We start from the raw sequence: 23,398 nt of genomic DNA, 5'->3' as shown, positions 1-23,398 counted from the left end.
CTTGGAGGGGTTGAGCGAAAATTTTGGCAGTACAAAAGCAGGGACTATCCAGTTAGTAAGGTAAAGGGACCTCTGACTGTTAGGTCCAGTCGCAGATGACTCTGGAGTTGCGGCGCTCATCTCGCTTTACTGGCCGAGGGAGCCGGCGTACAGCTTCCAGGTAATGTGGCCAGCATGACTAAGCTGCTTCTGGCAAACCAGAGCAGCACATGGAAACGCAGTTTACCTTCCCGCCAGAGTAGTACCTATTTATCTACTTGCACTTTGACGTGCTTTCGAACTGCTAGGTTGGCAGGAGCAGGGACTGAGCAACGGGAGATCACCCCGTCATGGGGATTCGAACCACCAACCTTCTGATCGGCAACCCACAGCACCACCCGCATCCCTATAAAGTTAGTAGGCTGAGGGTTAATGCTGTTTACAGTTAGCCAACCAAAAGGGATGTGTGGAGGTGTTGCCTATAAGTCAGGACCCAAGGTAGCCTCAGTCCACTTATGTGTGGAGTCAAGGGCAGAGCGCTGGCATTGTGTAGAAAGGCTATCTGTGGAGCTCTCAAGAAGGAAAGAGGATACTAGGTAAAGACTGCATGATGCATTTTATGGGCTGGTGGGTCACACCTGTCGGGAAACAGGTTTCATAACATGTGGGTGTCAATGTTGAATGCCTCCACTGTCAGACTGCAGCAGAAGTTTGCTCGTGGCTCATCCATTGCGGATTCAAGGCACACACCTCGATTGCTGGAAGGCAGCCCTTTGATGCTCTCTATATGCTTGCCAGCAATCCCCGGTTTCCTAAAGTTTGGCAGCAACAAAGCTCCAGAAGATATGCTGACGATGAGCTTTTCCCCCACCTTGCCGTCCCTCACCCCGCCAACGCTATCTCGCTCAGGCTAAGGAACGCCGTGTGAAATATTTCCTCTGGTCAATGTTTCAGGCTCACGGTGTGCTCTATTAAGATCACTTCGGGAAATGCTTTCACTTTCAATTACAGCAGGTGCAGCTAACCCTTAGCACTGCAAAGTGGGAAAGCAACACACACAGCCAAAGGTATTTACAATAATTTTATTCACCCCCCACACAAAAGGTGGCTCCAAAAAAGAAGAAGAAAGAAAATCATTCCATCTCCCACCACCACCTTGGTTTCCCATAATCAATTCCAACAGATGCTCCATCTGCACTATACATTTTAAAGCAGTATCATGCCACTTTAAATACCATATTTGTCGTTCTATAGGACGCACATTTTCCCCTCCAAAAATTAAGGGGAAATGTGTGTGCGTCCTATAGAGCGAATGCAGGCTGCGCCGCTAAGCCCAAAGCCAGAACAGGAAGACGGAGCACTGCGGAGGGCTCCGTCTCGCTGCTCTAGGTTGGGGACGGCTGCGCGCAAACCTCTGCAGGGCAGCGGGGTGCTGCGCTCCAAAGGCTTCAGGGATCTTTGAGGCTGGCGGTGGGGGAAAGCAGCACTTCCCCCCACTGCCAGCCCCACACGCTCTAGTGAATGTACCTTGAACGCACCTTGTTTTAGAGGGGGAGAACAAGAAAAAAAAATTTCCCTGTTCTCCCCCTCCTATGGTCCGGTGCGTCCAATAGAGCGAAAAATACGGTAGTCATGGCTTCCCCCCTGGGAGGCGCAGTTTGCTAAGGGTGCTGAGAGTTGCTAGGAGATGCCCTATTCTTCTCCTAGACCTACACTTGTCAGAGTGGTTTAACTGTCAATCCCTCTTCTCAGAGAACTCTGGTCATTGTAGCTCTGGGAGGGGAATAGGGATCTCCTACCAACTCTCAGCCACCCTTAACACACTACACTTCCCATGATTCTTTGGGGCAAGCCATGACTACTTAAAGTGGTAGGATATTGCTTTAAATGTATAGCACACATGGGGTCAGATAAACAATATTCCATGCTGCTGAGCAGGCTTTGTTCTCTTTTGGAAGTGTTTTTTGCAAAGTGGGTGGAGAGGCTACTTGTCTTCTTAGGTTTTAGGGGTTGCGTGTTGAGTCCCACAGTTGCCACCCCCCAATAATTCACACTTCACACATCAATTTTTGTTTGGGTTTTTGGCATAATTTTGGCCACAACTTTATTTAAATACAAAATATGTGAGTGGTTGCTTAGGCACTGGTTATGACTATCTGTCCATGCCCTCAGGGACAGAGCTGGCATTCCGGACACCAGCGGAAGCCAGAGGCATTCCGGACACCAGCGGAAGCCTTAGTGGGAAACAAGTATTGGGTGAGCAAATGAAGCTGGGCATCAGTCCCTCACTACTCACCCTCATGTTCCTTTGGGGCTTGCACGGCCCAAGTCCGATGCCAGGGACAAAGACGAAAAGAATGGCAAGCCCCTGGATTCCTTTAACGGAATTCCCTTCGCATCATTTGGAGGGGTAGGCACTTACCCCTCCAAGAACCACCTTAACCAATGCCTAACCGCCAACCTTACAAGTTGTGACGATTTGCTACGCAGTAGGCGAAAACCAATGGCACCAGCCAATCAGCCAATGGCAAAATTCCTACTGTGCCCCCGCACCAAGACGGACGACACCATGACAGGCAATAGCAAGGTCAAGCGATCAGGAAAACCTCCTATTAAAGGGAGGGAGGGCGGGTGATCCGAAAGCAAAACGGCCAAGAGGAAGTCCAACCCCTGGCTCCCTATATTTATAGACTCTACCCCTCCTCTGAATTTAGCAACATACAGAACTCCCCAGCAACCCAATATTAACCCTTTAACAGGCTTGGATTTTCTCAAATCTGCCTAGTCATGGCAAGGTGGCATGTTTCCCCAACCGCAACCCGTGCTCTCTGGTTAAGGAGAACACGCTTTTTGGGAATTGTAAAAAACCTCAGGGTTCTGAACATGCTGGCACCTCTTCTCTGTTTCTCAGTGGCTCTGTGTGGTTTCCTCTCTGTTGAAATTCTTACCACCTGAGTTTGTTATTCTATAACTGTTATGTACTGAGTTGAATAGGATCCAAAAGGCAGCAGTCTGATTGATCCTAGAACAATAGGTTCCAGAATAGAAGAATATGATTGGTCCACAGGAGCCACCCAATCCAGCTCCAGGTGGAAATGAATCCGCAACCAGATTGGCCTACAGGTGAATCCCGGAATTAGCCAATCACGTGGGGCCCATTGTGTAAACAATGTATATAAAGCAGACATTCTGGGGGAACTTCCATTCCTCCTCACCACTATGAGCTGAATAAAGAGCATGAAATCCACTCTCGACTCAGAGTATATTTCAATAACATAATTAAAAAATCAAAAACAAGAAAGTCCAGGGCTGTTTCCAGACTAGGGATGTTGGAGAATTCAGAAGAAAACAGAAAAAGGAAGTAGAAATTGCTGCAATTCATGTGTTTGTCTATGGTCAGGAACAGAAATCAGGCAAGCAAATACGATCAATATTTGCTCACCTCTTTGTTGTTTAATTGTGTCTGCAAATGAGATGTAATTAATGACTTTTTTTACATCGCTTTGATGTTTCTTTTACATTGAAATTAGTGTGAGCTGATTAAGTTATGTAAACAGTTACAAAAGCCATGTTAAGTAGCAGACAAGGGCACAAATTATATTAATAGTTGGTGGAAATCGAATTGCAGCAGAATGCAAACAGTGCTGATTATGATGAATACAGGTCAGAACAGAAAGCGCTTCTTAAATCCCTACTCAAGACTGTATTTTCCAGAAGGTAGTCAAGCACATATCAGGAAATGTAGGTTTGCCCAATTAAAGTAGGTTAAAGTGTTCTGTCATGCAACCACAAAAGTTCGACTTTGAAAAAGAAATAGACTTTTTCCAATGGAGGATTGAATCAACTATTGTGGAATGAATGAACAATTAACAGGAAGGTGTATGAATTCCCTGCAAGAAAATCAGGATGGATGCAGGATGAATACTCATTGTCAAATAACCTCCCTGCAAACAAATCAGAATGAATTCTGAATAAGGATCAAATACCATTTCACCTCTGTGTAAGCTTTGCGCAAGCAAATCAGGACAAATGATCAACAAACAGGTCACTCAGCAGGGCAGTTTCACCTGGAATTTCTGTGCAAAAGTCTGTACTATAAGAAGAACGTCTTACCCTGTATCCAACATCCTCGGTGACAACAGTCGTATCAACAGTACGTCCCGCCTGCCACAAGGTCTCCTTTATACTGCATCCGTATAGAAATGCATTCTTCTTCTGGGAATGGCCGTGGTAGTCGCAAAACACCTGAGGATAAGAGAAAAAGAAAGCTCCTAAATCTTGCTGTCTTGCAGGAGAGAGCTGAGTAGTTGCTAAGAAACCACTACTGGGCCAAAGAGAAAGCTGTTCAAAAATGAAGCCTGGTCTGGTCACCTGTGCTGAATACAGCATTGCCTCTGGGTGACCATGCATGACAGTAAAGGACATTGTTTCTGTTGGGGAGGCTGATAGGCTAGCAATGACTAACAAAGGCACAAGAGAGGTTAGCAACAATGGATCTATTCCCACCTGGATGACCGATTCCACAAGTTTTGTTTATTGCTATGCTGAAGTTTCTCTCTATTTTTCCCCAGCCATTCTTCGGGTGATTTGTGGAGAATCAAAGCCCCTCCAAAAATGTCTTCGAGAAAAAGAATTTTCTCCAAAATCTGCACACAATTGTTCTAAATACATTAGGATTTAAGGATTGAATGGATGAGGTGTTTGGTGGTTTGGGGCTCTCTCACATTCCCAGTGTGATGGGACCCTTTCTCCCTGTCACCTCTACCAGCACTTAACTAGAATGGCTTCAGAATGGTGGAACGCAATGTGGCGTTTCGTCACTTCCAAGTCACTCCAGGAAGCAGGGGAAGTAAAAAGCGAGCCACACATCCTGAAGTGGTTTGGGAGCAATGCAATGGCACATTGTATCATTCTGAACCATTCTAGTAAGTGTGGGAGTGGGGAGAGCAATGTTGCCCTCAGGACTTCCTTGTGTGTTTGCCATGAGCATCTGGTTAGCAACTGTGAGAACAGGATGTTGGATTGGATGGGAGTGGCCCATTTTAAAACATTGAAACTGAACCCAAACTCCTTAACTTTGTAGAATTAAGGTGAGCAGCAGCCCACACCTGTGTAAATATTTTGGAGAGAAAAATCGATCACCCTAAAAATCAAGAGAATAGCGCACCCCAGTTTTTGTGTGGGTGCAATATATTTTGGAAACTGAAAGTAGGATTTTTGGACCGTCTCTACCTTGGTTTATTTTCATTCCGCTTTTCCACAGTGGATATTGCTCAAAGCTGCACATAAGAAACATCAACTTATAATCAACATTGCCGGGGGCGGGGCGGGGGACCAAATTTCTTACAAAGCACTTTGAAAACTCAAATAAACAAAGGCAAACACTTAATAAGCAAAGAATAAACTAAATATTATAATGAAATAATCTAGTCTTAATGCATACCAAGAACAATGTAAAAGATAAATTAACAGGATAAAACCAAACGAAAATCCAGTCCCGCAAGCACTAATTTTGCTGTTTCAGATGCTCTTCAGAGAGGTTGGGAATGGGATCATCTCACAAGGCTAGATGGTTTGCAAGGTGCTGTTAGGCACTACTGCTCAATCTCTTCGCATTTACCCTGTGTCAGGGGTGGGGTACCTCAGGCCCAAGGGCCAAATGAGACTCCCAAGCTGCTCTATCTGGCCCTCAGGTCAGTGCCCTTCTGCTCAAGCCACACCCCTCACCAGCTCATCTTTGCACCCTTCCTGAAAGTTTCTGCCTGGGTGGAAAGTGGCCTTGGACCCTAATAATGCCTCTTGCTTGTCCAGACAGAGGGCGGAGAGGGGTGTGTGAGTGTGTTCAGAAACGACCTACTGTACAAAGGTAAAATTTAAGGCTGTACAAAGGTAACCTTTACATTTGTTGCTCCACCTACTTTTGTCTCAGGCTCCACCCACCATTGGCATGTGGTCCCTGGAAGGTTACCTAGGTGGCCCCCGGGGTGAAAGAGCTCCCCTACATCTGCACTATGAGGTCCTGCAGGAGTCTATCTTGTATCTCACACTGTTTAACATCCACAGGCAACAACTGAGAGAGGTCATTCAAAGATTTAGGACAGAGCTGTTCAAAATGTAATTGTGGACGTTGCTGGCCCATAGCTACTCTTGGGACTTCTCTGCACTTCAGATTTGTATTGATTTCATAGCTGCCATTGCGTCCCCCAAAGAATGATGAGGTTGCGAAGAACTTAGCAACATAAGACGTTGTCTTTCAGTATGTTGAGTCAGACTGTTGATTCATCTAGCTCAGCACTGCCAATATTGACTTGCAGTTCTTCAACGTTTCAGGCAGGAGTCCTTCCCAGCCCTACCTAGAGATGACAAGAGATTGAAACCTGGGACCCTCTGCATGTAAATCATGTGCTCTACTACTGAGCTACACCTGTTCCCGGATTCTTTGTTAGAGACCCTACAGCTCCTAGGTTCCTCAAGAAGAAATGACTCTTAAGACAGTTTAATTCTAGAGTGCAGATGCAACCACGGAAGATAAGTTCACAAGATCCTACTCTGCAATAGCAGGACAATTTATCAGCTTCCTTTTTGGTTTCCCAACCTTTCCTGTTATCGTTGAGAGAACTGAAGCCTGCACATTATGAAACAATTAAGCACCACTTGGCTGCCTTTAAATCCACAGCTTATACCACGCAGTTTGCAGGAATGGATAAGCATGCAATTATGTGAGCTGCTCCTGTACACTGTTATTACATTATGTACATCCAGGTGAATTGAGGAACAGTACATGACCTTCCTTTGTGGCAAAATACTTGTGTTTCCCCCCATCTAATATGACTGTCTAATCCATCTGCCTAGCTTCTGCTGTTGCACACAAAGCTGATGGTTGTTTTTATCAAGGCCACATTCAGGTTGCCTTTATATGCAGCTATCGACTGATCAGAGTGAAAAATCAGGATTTATTGACGCAAGAGGCTAATATTGACCAGGGCTTTTGAAGAACAATCAATTTGTCCCATTTGCTGAGATGGGAAGCCAATACCCATTGGCGCTACAAAACTTCTCCGCATCTTCACTACAGTATTGGGAAATCTCTAACTTACAAGCATAGGTTTTTAAGGAGTCAGTTGCTTCTTTAAGGTAATGTCTCCAACAGAGAACGAGAAGGCTGCAGGGAGAAATCAGCAGTGCAATTTATCTCTGACTCCCCAGTGCTGCTTCCTGTTGTGTGAGAGAACTGATAGCGATGGGCAGATGAATTAGAGTAGAGGTGGGGAACTTCAGGCTTGTGGGCCAAATGTGGCTAGTGGGAAAAGTGGGAAAAGGAACAGTCGGTTTTTCAGGGATGGATTTGGGGTGGGAGTGGTGACTCCTGGGGCAGCAGAGGGCAAAATGCCATTATCAGGGGGCTGCAGATTGGGGGTGTCCACACACACACACACACAAATACACGCATAAGTGTGTTGGAGAGTGTGTGAATGAATGCCCAAAATTTTGCTGAAAAAAAAGCTCTTTCCTCACTTTTGGGAAATGGAACAAGTTAATATTTCCAATCTCACTACATCTCCCATTTGTCTGTTCATAAGAATGGAGGTCATCAAGATCGCCATGTGAAAGTCAGTTGTCACTGCATTTCGACAATCAATGTAACGTTGTAAATAGAGTGTCTCTTTGGTCAACCCTGGTTAACCACAACCCAAACCGACAAATCGACTGAGGGAAAGTCATGAAGATCAGAAAAGATGACTATGCAGGTTGGTTTGAACTCCAGGATCTCCTCCTTTCGAAAACAAAACATTGTCAGGCTATCAATGGCTATTAGGCTGAGCAGGGAAACAGGGCTATTCCATCCGCTCTGCTGAGCAACTAGCTGCCTTTGGCCCTCCTTCCAATCTCATATGGCCATTTCATTCTGCATCCCAAACTGCTTGCATCCCAGGTAGGCATTTTAACAACAGTTAGTTTAAGAAACGGGCGCCTGATCTTCCTGTTCCCTCTCCTTCTTCCCCATTCCATCTTCTCCTTTCCTTTTCTGCCCTGTCTTTCAGATGTTAATCCTGAGAAAGTAAAGACTGCCTTGACTACTTATCTTGTAAGTTACTCTTGGAGTCTTCTTTGGTGAGAGTTTGAGGGTGGGGATTAAAAAAAAAAACAGAAAAGAAAAATGTTCAGAAGCAATATACCTCGGGATACCCAACAGGAGACAACCATTGTCTTCATGCTCTGCTGGAAGGCTTCCCACAAGACTCTGATTGCCCCCTGCTAAGAAACTGAATGCTGACCCAGATTGCTTTTTCAGGCAATCCAGGAAGCCGTGCTTCTGTTCTTCTGATGGAACTCCATACCCCAATTAGAAAGCCAAGAACAGGCAACATTTCCGGAGCCTGAGTCTTTGAGTTTCTTTCTCTCTACACCGGTCCTTTGCTACTCTTTGAGTCATGCACATATTTTCTGGCTCAGTCTCCAGTTCATGCATTTTGGAAGTAAGCCTCTGTATTGTGTTCAATTACCTGGTATTGGCCCCATCTGAACAACTGAGTTTGTCATTAAAGAAAGAGGCTGCAGATATATAGATACAGATTATATAGATTTATCATTATCGATATGGATAGATATAATTTGGCTCTAGTATTGCTTCCAAGCTCACACAGCTACTCATAGCTTTGTTTAACCATAAGTGGGACATTGCATTTATTTATTTATTTATTTCCCGTATTTATTTCACCTCCTCTTTGAATATCGAACAGGGATTTCATAGCCTCGGTCCCATTCTGAGATAGAACGCCCAGTTCCGCTGGGTACCAATTACCAGCCAATTTAGTGCACTCCTAACAACTAAAAAGGATCAGACATTATCCACCTAAAATACAACTTTCCACATTAAAGAAGTGCCCAGGAAACCTCAGTGTGCCAGACAGCTGGACCGCTTAAGCTTCCCCAGTTTACCATTTTGCATCCGAGAGATTAGTGCAGGTAGATCTGTAATGATAGGGCCATTATTGGCGTGCTGACTTGCCAGTGCAGGATTATACCAGATCATTAGATGGAAAGTGTCTTGGGAGCTTCAGCAGAATTTAACCTGTTTCAGCTGAAAGCAGCAAGGCTATTGGCAATGGGAGAATGATAGCTATCTTATGGACTGTTGCAGTTTGTTGTTGTTGTTTAATGGCCTAGGCCATAGGAAGCTGCCTTAAACCAAGTCGGACCTATTGGTCCATCTAGCTCAGTATTGTCCACACTGACTGGCAATGGCTCTCTGGGATTTCAGACAGGGGATCTTTCCTAACCCTACCTCCAGGAATTAAGCACGGGACCTTCTGGACTTAACCAAGACTCGTTCTGATAGAACATTGCCGCACAGGTTTGCCTAACATTTTACACATGCGACTTTACATCTACTGCTGCAAGGTCAGAAATAATTGTCATAACTGAAATCACTGAAGCAAAAATACAATGTCTTATAAGACTGTGACTAGGCATCCTTTGTGCCTGCTCAGTCTGCTGTCGTTGGTGCTAACAACTGATGGGCAACTTCAAGGTCCTTGATCTCCTTTCTGAAGGCTCATTATCTTTCAGCTGGACTCGGACCAGGCAGCCCTTTAAATGTAGGATGCCTTCAAAAATGTCTCTCCTCTGTAAAGTAAGACACATGGCCACCTTAAGGGGTAGCATCTTAATTCTAGTTCAAATTCATGTACATCCACGTGCAGCAGGAGCAGACAGTGTGGTGGGGCAGTGCTGCAGTGACATCAGATTTACCTGCAGAAGGTCCTAGCTTCAATCCCCAGGATCTCTAGGCAGGCTGGGAGACACTCCCTGCATATGAAACCCTGAAGAAGCTCTGCCAGTCAGTGTTGACAATACTGAGCTATATTTATTTATTAATTATTATTATTATTATTAATTTGTACCCCACCCATCTGGCTGGGTTTCCCCAGCCACTCTGGGTGGCTTCCAAAAATATTAAAAATACATTAAAATGTCACACATTAAAAACTTCCCTAAACAGGGCTGCCTTCAGATGTCTTCTAAATGGCAGGTAGTTGTTTATCTCTTTGACATCTGATGGGAGGGCGTTCCACAGGGAGGGCGCCACTACCGAGAAGGCCCTCTGCCTGGTTCTCTATAGCTTTGCTTTTCGCAGTGAGGGAACCACCAGAAGGCCCTCGGCGCTGGACCTCAGTGTCTGGGTAGAACGATGGGGGTGGAGATGCTCCTTCAGATATACTGGTCCGAGGCCATTTAGGGCTTTAAAGGTCAACACCAACACTTTGAATTGTGCTCGGAAACGTCCTGGGAGCCAATGTAGGTCTTTCAGGACCGGTGTTATGTGGTCTCGGCGGCCACTCCCAGTCACCAATCTAGCTGCCGCATTCTGGATTAGTTGTAGTTTCCGGGTCACCTTCAAAAGTAGCCCCATGGAGAGCGCATTGCAGTAGTCCAAGCAGGAGATTGCTAGAGCATGCACCACTCTGGCGAGAAAGTCCGTGGGCAGGTAGGGTCTCAGCCTGTGTACCAGATGGAGCTAGGTGGAGATGTGGTCTGGTTGGATATAAGGCAGCTCCCTGCATTGCTGTGACACCTTCCAGAAAACAGTGGCAGGATGGAGCAGGGCAGTGCTGAGGTTAGGCTGCCTTTGCTACTGCTCTCCCCCTGCATCATCTGGGTAAGCAGCACCAATGCCGCTGTCACCACCTAATTGCACCAGCCATGCGAAGGGGCACTATATGTGAATGTTTGCTTCCCTTCCCTGCAGTGTGCCCACCTTCGTAACTGCCTATCCAGATAAGGAATGGGCTGCTAAATCTGTCGCATTACAACTAGCCACCTTGAAGATGCAAGACACAAAAGCTTTCATTTTAAATCAAATGAAACTGGACTCTTGGATAATAAGCACAAATAGATCGACTATGAGATTAACCATCCTATGGTCAGTTTAATCTCCACTGTGCAGGAGTTGAGGGGGACGGGAATCATTCAGCCCTGTGTAATGGAGGAAGGCTCAGGCTGTGATCCTTGGTGTGAGAATTGAGGTGTTTGTCATGCACTCCACAGCACTGTTGGGATGGTTGGAAGCAATTGGGTTGGCAGGCTCTGGAGGAGGAGGAGGAGGAGGAGGATTGTGGGAACCTGGGTTGGAGGAGAGGGATCTCCCCTTCCCCTTCCCCTTCCCCTTCCCACTTTGAAAAAGGGAACAGAGATGCTGAATCGCCCCGCTGACCTTCCTGCAATGCAGAGAGCCTCAGGAGGGCTTTCCTCAGCCATGGGGGAAGCAGAACAGGAGATGACAGAAACTGAACAGGAACCTGAACAGGAGGGGGCAGACTTGTTGCCTAGAACTAGGCACCACCTTCACAGATGGGAGTAGACCCACCCTCCCTGAAGAAGTGCACACTTGCAATCTCAACATTCCTACAAGGCAAGAGAGCCTCACAACTGAGCTCACCATACCTGATTTTAAAGGCTCGGTGAGAGGGTATTGGAAACTTGTTTGGACATCTTTGTTGCTTCCGTCCAGTTCTAATCTTCTTGCCTTGCTCCTGAACTCCCAAATTGTGACTCCCGAGCACTGTGTCTGCTGCTGAGCCTGTACTGTTACTTGCCTGAAGAAAGGTCTCTTTCTTTCTTACAAGTGGGAGCCTCTGTCTGTGTGTGTTGGGCAGGAGCCAGCAGAGTGTTATAAGTATTACACAAGACACACGCAAACTATCCCCACAAGCCTGCTTGCTCCCTCAGCTTTTAATCACATCTTATTAAGCACAGATTAAATTCATGGTCCCCTAATAATTGCATTTGCCAAAGCTTTGCTCCCCCAAGCCATTTGCTTCTGTTGTCATGCCTGATTATGGCACCTTAAAGACTAACAGATTTATTGTGGCATAAATTCTGTAGCCTAAAACCCACTTGATCAGAAGTCCAGATGTTCTAGACCACAAAAACTCATGCCGTAATAAATCTGCTACTCTTTAAAGCTCCACAAGACTCCCTCTATTTGTTTATTTATGTAACAAACTAAACATGGCTTCCCCTCTGGATGTACACAAGAGTGCCCCTATCTTCACCTGTCAAATGCTGGCACATACGACTTGGTACCTGTATCAGAGCTATGGTGCAAGCAAAGCACCTCTGATTTAATCCAGTAGGAGGCAGTGATAAGCCTTGTGGACTTTTGTCCACAAATTATTAAATGGCCATGGGAACACCAAAAAGTTAAGGTGGGCAACAATAGGAAGGCTACACCATTAAATATCTCAAAATTCTATAGCTCATAAAAATGACACTTGGAGCAACTTGGTATATATAATCTATTAGCAGAAAGTGCCCAGTGCTGCTCGGGTATTCTAAGAAACAAAACAAAAAAAGGATCCATTAAAATGGATAGTGTAATTTGGGTTGTGTGTATTGGTCTACCATCTTGATTCAAAGTGGTGCTCAGCATCTAGACATTGACAAAGACCACTGGCTGCCCCTTGGGAAACCTTGTGCTGAATTTGGCAATGATATCTCAAGGTGTGGATGAACCCACAGAGAACAGACAAATGGAGAGACAGACAACCCACTTTCCAAAATGGTGTGGTCTACAAATGTACCAAACTGAGAACTGATTGTGGGGGGATCCCTTCGGAATTTGTACTAATAAAGTTAGGTGGTTTAGGAAACTACAAAAGCTTACTCATAATTTTGAACAGGTTTATCGTGTATTTCTTTCACATTTTGGTGATAACTGTTGTGTATTTTATCCAGACTCGTTAAGGAAGGTGATCCTCTGTTGGTTTGGTAACTTTCTGAGCAGTGGTTTAAAAATTATTAAGGCTTCCATGTTCCATTAAAGCCCAAGGCAGCAACTACTGGTAAATTAATGTGGTATGTGCACATTTCATTTTTAATTAAACAAAAAAAAAATCCCAGTGTCTGCAGTCAGCCACATAGTGGGCACTATGTGCAATATCTATTCATTTAGCTATGGAATATGATAGTAAAGTGCAGTGGTCAGATGAGGAGTGGCCAACCTTTTGGGGCCTATGAGAAGGTGCTGTGGATCCTGAACAAACATACCATACTTTTCCGTGTATAACACGCCCCCGTGTATAACACGACCCCTATTTTGGGGCACTCTTATTAAAAACCCTGCTGGCTGAAGGCTAGAGTTAAGGCTATATTAATGGCTCAAGCGCCACAAAGCTTAGAAGCTGGAAGTCAATGCTGATGCCTTAACAGATATAACCCTGTGATCAGCAAAGATGTTGCGCAATCTTGGTGTTCCTTGCATCAGTATCGGGCAGGATGGTTCAAACAGTGGGAGATGAGGGCCTCTTCTGATGCAATAGGAGTGAGAGTGGTGGTACTCCTCATGAGCTGGAGTGTGGTACATGAAGCTCTGTTTCCAAGCACTGTCAAGATGGGTGATTGTGCCAGTAATGAAAAATATCAAAGCATGTTTTGAAAAACAATTCGTCCATTTAAATAGACAACACAAAAGGTGAATCTTGGCAGTGTGCAGGCAGTCAATATTCTGATTTTTAACAGAAATGAATTGCTTAATGATTCTGATTTCAGTGCATTTTAGGCCAGTGCCTCTCCACTCCCCACCAGCCAAAAAGTGCTCACAGGAGCTCACATCAATTCCAAGTTAGTCAACTGAGCTCACAAGGCACCCACAGAAGTCTTGCAGCATGCCTGCTGGCAAAAATTTCAATGTGATAGCAAATGGACATTTTGTTCTTGTTCATCATGCGGCAGTTCCTAAACCAGAATCAGAAAGCTGAACTGTCAAGTCATTCAGTTTTGCTTTGGGGCTTACAGTCCTGACTTTGGGACTTCAAAGCAACCAATCACTTGGCATCAGTCTGGCATCAAGCAACTGGAAGGCAGGCAGGCCCTCCCATTGGTCAAATTTGAATTGCTTGGTTAGGGCTCAGTAAGGTGCTGAACCACAGAGTCAAAATGGTTCCCCATCCTGGTCTTAACCCATCCTGCCAGCTACTGATGTAAGCAGTAAACAGGCTTGTGCCAATTCTCAGGAAGATTCATCTGCAAGTACAGTAAGACACGGAACCATTGCTCCGTGGCACAGCAACTGCCTTGCAAGCAGAAGGTTACGGGTTCAATCCCCGACATCTCCAGGTATGGCTGGGAGAGACTCTCTGCCTAAAACCCTGGATAGCAGCTGCCAGGCAGTGTGGACAATACCGAGCTACATGAACCGACATCCTGACTCAGTATAAGGCAAGGTGGGGCATTTTTGGTTCAAAGCACTCCATCCTCCCTCTCTGAACTTGGGCCTGAAAGACCAATAAAAGGTTTGGCCAGGCGGAGAGGGTTGTAAGCAAGAACAATTTGTGATATTTCACAACAGAATTACTGATCACAGGGCACACATGATAGTTAGCTTCCTGGCTTTGGAGAGCTTGAGACAACATGAGATAACCTTAACTTGAGCCTTCAATTGGCAGGTTTGTGTTTCCGTTTTCACTATTGGATATTTTTCTCTTCTGGGTACAGTGTCCTGGGAATCCTACCATGGCAGAACTTAACAGAAAAGTCTGCCAAGCCTGCAGTTCCTTTCCTTCCCAGGAAAAAGTGATCAACAGTTCAGCTGCTTGCCCTATCGAAAAGCTGTTAGTTTCCCTCTTTCTTTTCCTTTGCTCCTTTAAGCTGCTGTTCCCGCTTTGAAGAAATGGGAGATGGGGGGGGGGAATGCTGCCCACATGTCACCAGGACAAATGAGACCAAAGTACTTCACTGAAATCGTTTGGCTATTGGTGAACTTGGTTCTGTAAGTTCCCTTGGAAAATAAGAGGTTTGCTTCCAAAGCAAGGAGGAAAGGTGTGTGTGAGAGAGCATGTATAAACTAAAATCAATGAACCCTTCAAAGGCAGGGAAAATTCAGTTCTCCAACAGCCTGTCATGTTCTAAAGGCCAAGAAAGAGTGAGACAAAGGAATCAATAGCCAAGTCTAAAGCTAAGGTTTGCTGAGAGCTTGCAATGGCCTTTGCGCAAAGAGACGCAGCTCCAGGCCCTTCTGGACTCCGGGGAGTGAAGGCAGATGGAGGCCCAAAGGTAGATGTAATGTGTATGGGTTGCTCGTGAGTAAGTTGCTGCCTCTCCAGGCTTTGTTGCCTTGCTAAACCTTTCAGTCTGGGCAGCCCTTCACTTCGTGGCTGCCTCAGTCGCTAGCAGAATCCGTCAGTGGGCGTTTCTTAAATCTTTTCCAAAATAAAAGTTGTTTGACACCCAGTCTCCTCCTACTCTCTCTGCGCGGAAGTCTTCTGCGCAGGGTGGGCGTGGGTAGCCGAGGACCTGTGCTCTCCCTGCTGGTGTCCGGTGAAGAGTCCTGAAGCCCTCTCGCTGATTCCCCCATCAGCCCCTCTATATCCCTGGTGTTGCGCTGATTTGCTTCCCCATCTGCGGAGCTGCCTCTCTCCCTGCTGGGCCCTTCTCCAGCATCATTTGAGAGCCTTCCCTCCGCCTCTAGCTCCAATGTCAGTTCCCTGACAGTAGAGATGGAAGGATCTGTCAGTTTCAGATCTATCTTTTGCTCATTTTCCCAATCTGAATTCCGTTCTCCACATTTCAGCCACAATTTGCAATTTTTTGTTTTTCAACCCTCATGAAAATTCACCAGAAATTTTAGTGCAAATTTCTCCTAATAAACACATTCTGGGTATGCACTTTCAACTAATGGAAACATTTTTGCAGGCAGCTTCTTCAAATATAATGTATGTTATTTTTACAAATACGTTGTTTTTTATGCACACTTGACCCTACATATATGCATCTTTCGTAAACATTGTTTGTGAATTCAAAAGGATGGCTGTGCTTGAGTTCTCATATTGTTTCAGAAAGTGCAAATTTCATAGATTCACATTTAAATGTGTCAGGGGCTGGACTGAGGAGGAATGGTGGGGGCCACCACCCCTTCTCCTGAACCTTCCCAAGAACAGGAGGACAGTATAGATTTAGATCAGTGGTCTGCAGAAGGGCATGGTTCAGAGGCTGCAGAGAGCAGAGCTGGGAAATATTGGAAGAGGAAGAGCAGGAAGAAGAACCAGCACTAGGGAGAGACAGGTGACAGACTCAGTGTCCTTGGAAAGCATTCATAACCCCCCTTCTCCCAGGACCAGACAGGCATTGAGAGTAGTATAGCAGAGAGCTCAGCGGCGGAAGGCTCAGATTAGCCGACACAGGACTGATGTAGAGTAAGGGAGATGAAGGAGGGGGACTACAGTTAGAGGAATGCCATTTCTAGAGAGAGACTGCATTCTTTTGTCACTCGCTGTGATTATTGAATAAACTAATTGGTAAGAACTCTTCTTTTTTTATCTGCTTCTTTGCTGCCACCTGAGGAGGGTTCTGATTCCCCAAAGCCTGACAAAATGTGAACATGAACATAAGCAATCTTCCCTGGCATCTCTACCCATGGGTATTTACAGTGGTGCCCCGCAAGACGAATGGCTCGCAAGACAAAAAACTCGCTAGATGAAAGGGTTTTGCGGTTTTTGAGCTGCTTCACAAGACGAATTTCCCTATGGGCTTGCTTCGCAAGACGAAAACGTCTTGCGTTTTTTGCAAGTTTGTTTCCTTTTTCTTAACACTGTTAATGCAGTTGCGACTTGACTTCGAGGAGCAACTCATAGAACGCGGTGTGGTAGCCTTTTTTGAGGTTTTTGGCGATTTTTGAAGCTTTTCCAAAACTTTTCCGACACCGTGCTTCGCAAGACGAAAAATTCGCTAGACGAAAAAACTCACGGAACGAATTCATTTCGTCTTGCGAGGCACCACTGTACATTTGTGGGGCACTTCCTATCTTTCAATCCCATATTTGCATAGGTAGACTTAGTCAAGAGCACTTTGGCTTAGATTTCACAGAGGCTATACCATGGATGGAAAGTCTGTTATTTAGTGGAAGAGCATGTGCATTGCATGCAGAGGGACCCAGGTTCAGTTCCCTACATTTCCTTGTTGGTTTATCCATGTATCTGTTTATCTAGTCATATTTATTTATGCATTTTAATCTGCTCTTACATAAGGCTGACTACAATATATAAGCATAAAATCAACAAAAGATCCATAAAACATCATTAAAACCACAAATAAAACCAATATCAATTAATACTGATTAGTTAAAAGAGGGGGGAATCTGATTTTTCTTTTTAAAAAGTATTCATGAAAGTTCATTGGCATTATACTGTGAATTTCTGCTAACAAAACAATTTTTGCAAAACAATCTCCCCTAATAAAATGCTTTTTTTGTGTGTGTGTAAACTCATTGCTTAACTCACTTGAGCTCAGTATATGCATTTTTTTGTATACATTTATAGGCTGGAGAACTGTACTGTGAAATTCGAAGAAGTGCAAATTTCAAAGGAGGACTGTCTTTTGGTACATGTATTGTTTGGGAAACTTCACAGTGAGTTGGTTTGCCTTTAAATGTGAACTAAATCCAATGTATCTTTCCACTTGGACCCCATGTTGTGGTGGAGGGCCACAGGTCCCCCACCTCTGCAGCAGAGGTAGATAATGGTCTAAGGATAGTTGGGCAAAGAAAATACGAACGACAAAGACTCACCACTGGAGTTCGGCCTTGAGTACTGAGATAGTAAAGGAGGCCCTTTGTGTGGTAAATGGTGGGCTGGCATGCTGCACTGGGATTCAGCCATCGCCTATTCAAGTCATCCGCGCTTAAGGAGCATCGTTGGCTAGAATCAAAGAAGAAGAAGAAATCTAAGAATGAAAAAAGAAAAAGATTGAAAACCGCAACTCGGTAATCCTCACAAAAGGTGTTGAGAGCCAGGGCAGGCTTGGCTACTCACACTGTTCTTTATTCCTGAACACTTTCAAATTTTGATGGAATTGAATGAAGTCAAATCTCCAGAGTTGTTTATTTTAGAAGCTTCATTTCTGTGCTGTATTCATTATCACTTTCTTTGCCTGCTGAGGCATGTACTGTTGGACTTAACAATATTAGGGGCAGTCTTATTTTTACAGCGAGAGCAATATATGTAATTCAAAAAAAGACTCTTTCTTGTAAAATACTTTGCAAACATCCGTACCTAAGAGATGCTACACAGGAGTGTTGCTTTAAATAGCTCCCTGTTGGCTGTATAATGCAAGCGGGGCTCTATGGTGACGCATTTCTCCCCAGGTACAACTTGACCAGGGCTGAAAATTGGCCTCAGATATCCTGAAATATATACTAAACGTGCAGGTATCCAATGAAGCTGAATACTGGAAGCTTCAAGACAGATAAAAGAAAGTACTTCTTGACATAGTAAAACTATGAAACTAGCACCCACGGGAAGCAGTGGTGGTCACCAACTTTACAAGAGGATTGGACCAATTCATGAAGGATAAGTCCAAGCATAATCTTCAGCCTGGGGGCCACGTTCCCCGGTAGGGAGGTCCAGAGGTCATGTACCAGTGGCAGAGAAGGTGCGATGGAAAAGTGGGGAGAGCACTGGAGGTGGTTCTTACCTTTGATCTGTAGCTTGTACATTCCAGTCGTGCAAAACCCAGGTTTTCAGAGACACACACCACACATCTCTCCATACTCCTTGCATACAAGCAATTGGCTTTATCATAGTTCAATGACACATTCCAACCAAGCAAAAGCACTCAAGGGAGGGTGTGGCCTGTGAGAGGGGGTGTGGCCTGTGAGAGGGAGTGTGGCTTGGGGAGCATTATGGCCTGAGTTCCAAAGGCCAACCAGGGAGGCTAGAGGGTAGCTTTTCGTCCTTGGCCTGCAGCTCCCAGCCCTGCTTTAACTGCAGCATCCAGAGTGTTTGAACTGGGAGTCATTTGCATAGCAGCTTATGTAAACCACTGCTGGATTATATAGCCTTTCTGTTGTGTACAGCCAGAAGGGGCTCTCCAGTTACTATATCCAAATCATTATCTAGTTTTGTAAAATATTAATGGTCTGTACTGAGCACAAAGTTACAGGCTTTTATAGATTGCCAGAAGTATTGAGGGTTTTATTTCTCATTCTGCATAAAGCAATTTATTACATACTTTGCCGTTTGCTTTGTTTTTATAATAATGCCTTAATTTAACACCTTTTTTTTAAAGGAAAGGCAAATCTGCTTGAGGCTTTCTTCATTATTATTTTTTTACAGCATCACAAGCTCCACTAGAGCATTATTCCTTTCTCTCGACTCTCCTTCTTGACCCTGCAATTTTAGTCATCTGCCCCCTTACAATGCATGCTGTAGATAGTAAAGCACTTGCAGTTTCTCATCCTCAGTGAACTGGAATTTGCTATTAATGAAAAATGGTACATTCTGTACAGCTGGTGTCCATCTCATTCATACTGGCTGGGGCTGGTGGGAGGTGTGGTTCAAAACATCTGGAGGATTCGAGGAGATGCTCAAGGGAAGCGGAAGCTAACATCATGCCCTGCAGATGTGGCTGGATTCCAGCTCCAACCAGCCACAGCCAACATAGACAATCATCAGGATTCAGGAACCCATGAACTGGCCTGATAACTGAGTCAGACCATTGGTCCATCTAGATCAGGATCATCTACAGTGATTGGCAGCAGCTTTCCAGGGTTCCAGACAGGGATTATTCCTAGCCCTACTTGCATACCCGCCAAGTGTCCCAGAAAAAAGGGACATCCCATATTTACATGTGAGATCGGGGTGGCCATTTTAGGTGTCCTACTCTTGCACAGGAAAAAGTGCTTTTCATAGAATAGAATCATAGAATTATAGAGTTGGAAGGGACTCTCAGGGTCTTCTAGTCCAACCCCCTGCAATGCAAGAATCTCAACCAAAGCATCCATGTTTTGGGGGGGTGAGAGGGCGGAACAGGACTCATGACTCGCCTGGGAGCACATCCTGGAAGATGCACATCCTGAGGGGTTTTTTTATCTGAAAAGGTTGGACAGTATGTAATTGGAGACACCAAGGATTAGAACTGTGAACTTTTCCATGAAGGCAGATTATCTACCAAGAAGCTAGAACTTCTTCCTTCTTCCTCCTCTTCCAGTGTGTGCCAACAACCAAGCAGAGAAAAAAGGAAGCTTCCTATGTTCCTAAGAATTTGATCCTGTTATTGTTGTTGATGATGGTAAAGGTAAAGGTACCCCTGACCATTAGGTCCAGTCGTGGCCGTCTCTGGGGTTGCAGCGCTCATCTCGCTTTATTGGCCAAGGGAGCTGGCGTACAGCTTCCGGGTCATGTGGCCAGCATGACTAAGCCGCTTCTGGCGAACCAGAGCAGCGCACGGAAACACTGTTTACCTTCCCACCTATTTATCTACTTGCACTTTGACGTGCTTTCAAACTGCTAGGCTGGCAGGAGCTGGGACCGAGCAACGGGAGCTCACCCTGTTGCAGGGATTCGAACAGCTGACCTTCTGTTCAGCAAGTCCTAGGCTCTGTGGTTTAACCCACAGCACCACCCACGTCCCCAATGGTGGTGGTATTTCCCCACAAATAAACAGCTATATATTTGTGGGCTTATTGTCAAGGCTCAATTACCAGAGCCACACTGAGCTGAGGAAGATGTTGTCAATATGCATTCACAAGCTGCTGTACGAGACAATGGAAAACAGGAAGTTGCCTTATATTGAGTCCAACCATTAATCCACCTAGCTCAGGATCATCTACAATGGCTGGCAGTGGTTCTCTGGGGTTTTAGTCAGCAGTTTTCCCCAATCCTATCTGGAGATGTTGGAGTTTGAACCTGGGACCTTTTGCATGCAGAGGAGATACTCTGCCACTGGGTAAAGGACCCCTGGATGGTTAAGTCTAGTAAAACTGGACTATGGGGTGTGGTACTCATCTCGCTTCAGGCCAAGGGAGTTGGCGTTTGTCCACAGACAGCTTTCCAGGTCCTGTGGAAAGCATGACTAAACTGCTTCTGGAACAACAGAACACCATGACGGAAGCCAGAGTGCATGGAAATGCTGTTTACCTTCCCACCACAGTGGTATCTATTTATCTACTTGCACAGGTATGCTTTCGAACTGCTAGGTTGGCAGAAGCTGGGACAGAGCAAAGGGAGCTCACCCCGTTATGCAAACTCAAACTGCCGACCTTCTCATTGGCAAGTCCAAGAGGCTCAGTGTACCTCACCATCTCATGTCCAAGGGGGCAGTGGCTTCATGGGCACCAGGTGACAACCTTTACGAGCCCCATTGGGCTCATGGGAACCACACTGGTGATCTGGATTAGAGTGTTGAACCTGGGCTCAAATCCCCAGACAACCAAGAACCTCACTAGGTGCCTGGGCCAGTCACTGTCTCTTAGCCTACCCTAACTCCCAGGGTTGTTGTGGGGATTAAATTAGGAGGGGGAGAACTATAGATGCTCCCTTGAGCTCAGGTGGGAGATAAATGCCACAAATAAATAAATGAACCACTGCCTTGTGGTGATGGTGGGGGTTAAGTTCTCCTTGGGAATGTGATGTGCTTCTTTTAAGGTGGGGAGGAAGAGCGATGGCTTCTAGCTCCTTTGTGCTTCGACTGAGAACACGGCCCAGAGATTCCATAATGTGCCGACACAAAGCTCTCCTTCCCCTTGTTCCTTGGCAGGAGCCATTTAGCCGCACATTGCATTGATGCTGCCCCATGCTGCTCCAAAGGCATCCTGGTGTGTACTTGCATCTCTTTCCCTTCTATAGATATTCTTGCCCACTGCCGACACTGCTTTCCTCACTCTTATTAGGATGCGCAGTGAATTGCAAAGCGGCTCTCCAGCTATCAAACACAATATGTCCCTTTAGATTTTTATAGCTGGCTGTGCCCCAGGTGCTATTATTATCAGTCCTAACATCACTCACTCCATATGATGGGCCCTGTCTTTCTAGTTATCTGTAATGGGCAGAAGATTTTGGAATCAGTTTTATCTCCCTGCTGCAGCGGCATTTTCTCCCTAAGAAGTGACTCGTGACTCCCTCCTGCTCTCTTTGTCTCGCTCATTCTCTAGTGTTTCATTCTCTTCCCTTTTGTATTATGCCTACTGTGGTTTTTGGTCTCCTTATCGGTGTCTGCATCTGAATTTGTCTTTGTTTCCCTCCCTCCCTCCCTCTATTTGTCTTTCCCTTTCTCACTTAGTGTTTCTTTTGCTGAATCCTTCTCTCTCTTTTCTTTCTTTTTTATTTTTTAAAAACACAAGTCTTTTCCTTTACCTGTAGCCAGTTCAAATGTCAATCCTATATACCAGTCCTCACCAACCTGGTGCCCTCTAGATGAGCCACATTCACACCTTACATTTAAAGCACTGTGATATCACTTTAAACACAGCCACAGCTTCCCCCAGAGAATCCTGGGAAGTGTAGTTTGTTAAAGGTGCTGAGAGTACCGGTAGTTAGGAGACCTCAACTCCCCTCACAAAGTGACAGTTCCCAGAGCATTTAATAATCTATCCCTCTGCATGGGAAATTCTGGGACTTCAGCACGGGAGTAGGGGGTCTCCTAAGAACTTTTCGCATCCTTGTTGTTGTTTAGTCGTTTAGTCATGTCCAACTCTTCGTGACCCCATGGACCAGAGCACGCCAGGCACTTCTGTCCTCCACTGCCCCCCGCTGTTTGATCAAACTCATGCTGGTAGCTTCGAGAACACTATCCAACCTTCTCGTCCTCTGTCGTCCCCTCTCCTTGTGCCCTCCATCTTTCCCAACATCAGGGTGTTTTCCAGGGAGTCTTCTCTTCTCATGAGGTGGCCAAAGTATTGGAGTCTCAGCTTCAGGATCTGTCCTTCCAGTGAGCACTCAGGGCTGATTTCCTTAAGAATGGATAGGTTTGATCTTCTTGCAGCCCATGGGACTCTCAAGAGTCTCCTCCAGCACCATAATTCAAAACCATCAATTCTTCGGCGATCAGCCTTCTTTATGGTCCAGCTCTCACTTCCATACATCACTACTGGGAAAACCATAGCTTTTACTATACGGACCTTTGTTGGCAAGGTGATGTCTCTACTTTTTAAGATGCTGTCTAGGTTTGTCATTGCTTTTCTCCCAAGAAGCAGGCGTCTTTTAATTTCGTGGCTGCTGTCACCACCTGCAGTGAACAAACTACAACTCCTGGAATTCTTTTGAGGAAGCCATGACTGTTGAAAGTGGTACCATAGGCCACATTCACACCATACATTTAAAGCACTGGACAGCTTCTGATATTCATATGCTCTCAGGACAGTTCAAACCAGGGGTAGCCATAATTGCACTCTCCAGATGTCTGATGGGAGTTGTAGTCCAACAAGATCTGGAGTGTACTGCATCAGCAACCCCTAGTAAAGACCATTGTTCAGTGGCAGAGGGTGGGAGTGGGTGGCGCTGTAGCCTAAACCACTGAGCCTCTTGGGCTTGCCAATTGGAAGGTCGGTTTGAATCCCTGCGATGGGGTGAGTTCCCATTGCTCTGTCCCAGCTCCTACCAACTTTGCAGTTCCAAAGCACACTAGTGCAAGTAGATAAATAGGTACC

General features: G+C 45.4%; 1 protein-coding gene across 2 annotated transcripts in view; it reads right to left on the bottom strand.

Moving 5' to 3' along the window:
* Positions 1-23,398, bottom strand: part of AGBL1 (AGBL carboxypeptidase 1) — a 402,258-nt gene that overhangs the window by 177,828 nt on the left and 201,032 nt on the right. For both annotated transcript variants that reach the window (XM_083475009.1, XM_083475010.1), the window contains exons 19-20: positions 17,543-17,672; positions 4,093-4,224 (exon numbers count right to left, since the gene is read on the bottom strand). In XM_083475009.1, coding sequence (XP_083331135.1) covers positions 4,093-4,224; positions 17,543-17,672 — 262 coding nt within the window. The remainder of the gene's footprint in view (positions 1-4,092; positions 4,225-17,542; positions 17,673-23,398) is intronic.

The sequence above is a fragment of the Podarcis liolepis genome, assembly GCF_965112155.1.
Source record: "Podarcis liolepis genome assembly, chromosome: 14".
NCBI lineage: Eukaryota > Metazoa > Chordata > Lepidosauria > Squamata > Lacertidae > Podarcis > Podarcis liolepis.
Note: the sequence above shows the minus strand (reverse complement) of the source record. Positions and strands in the feature narration are given on the sequence as shown.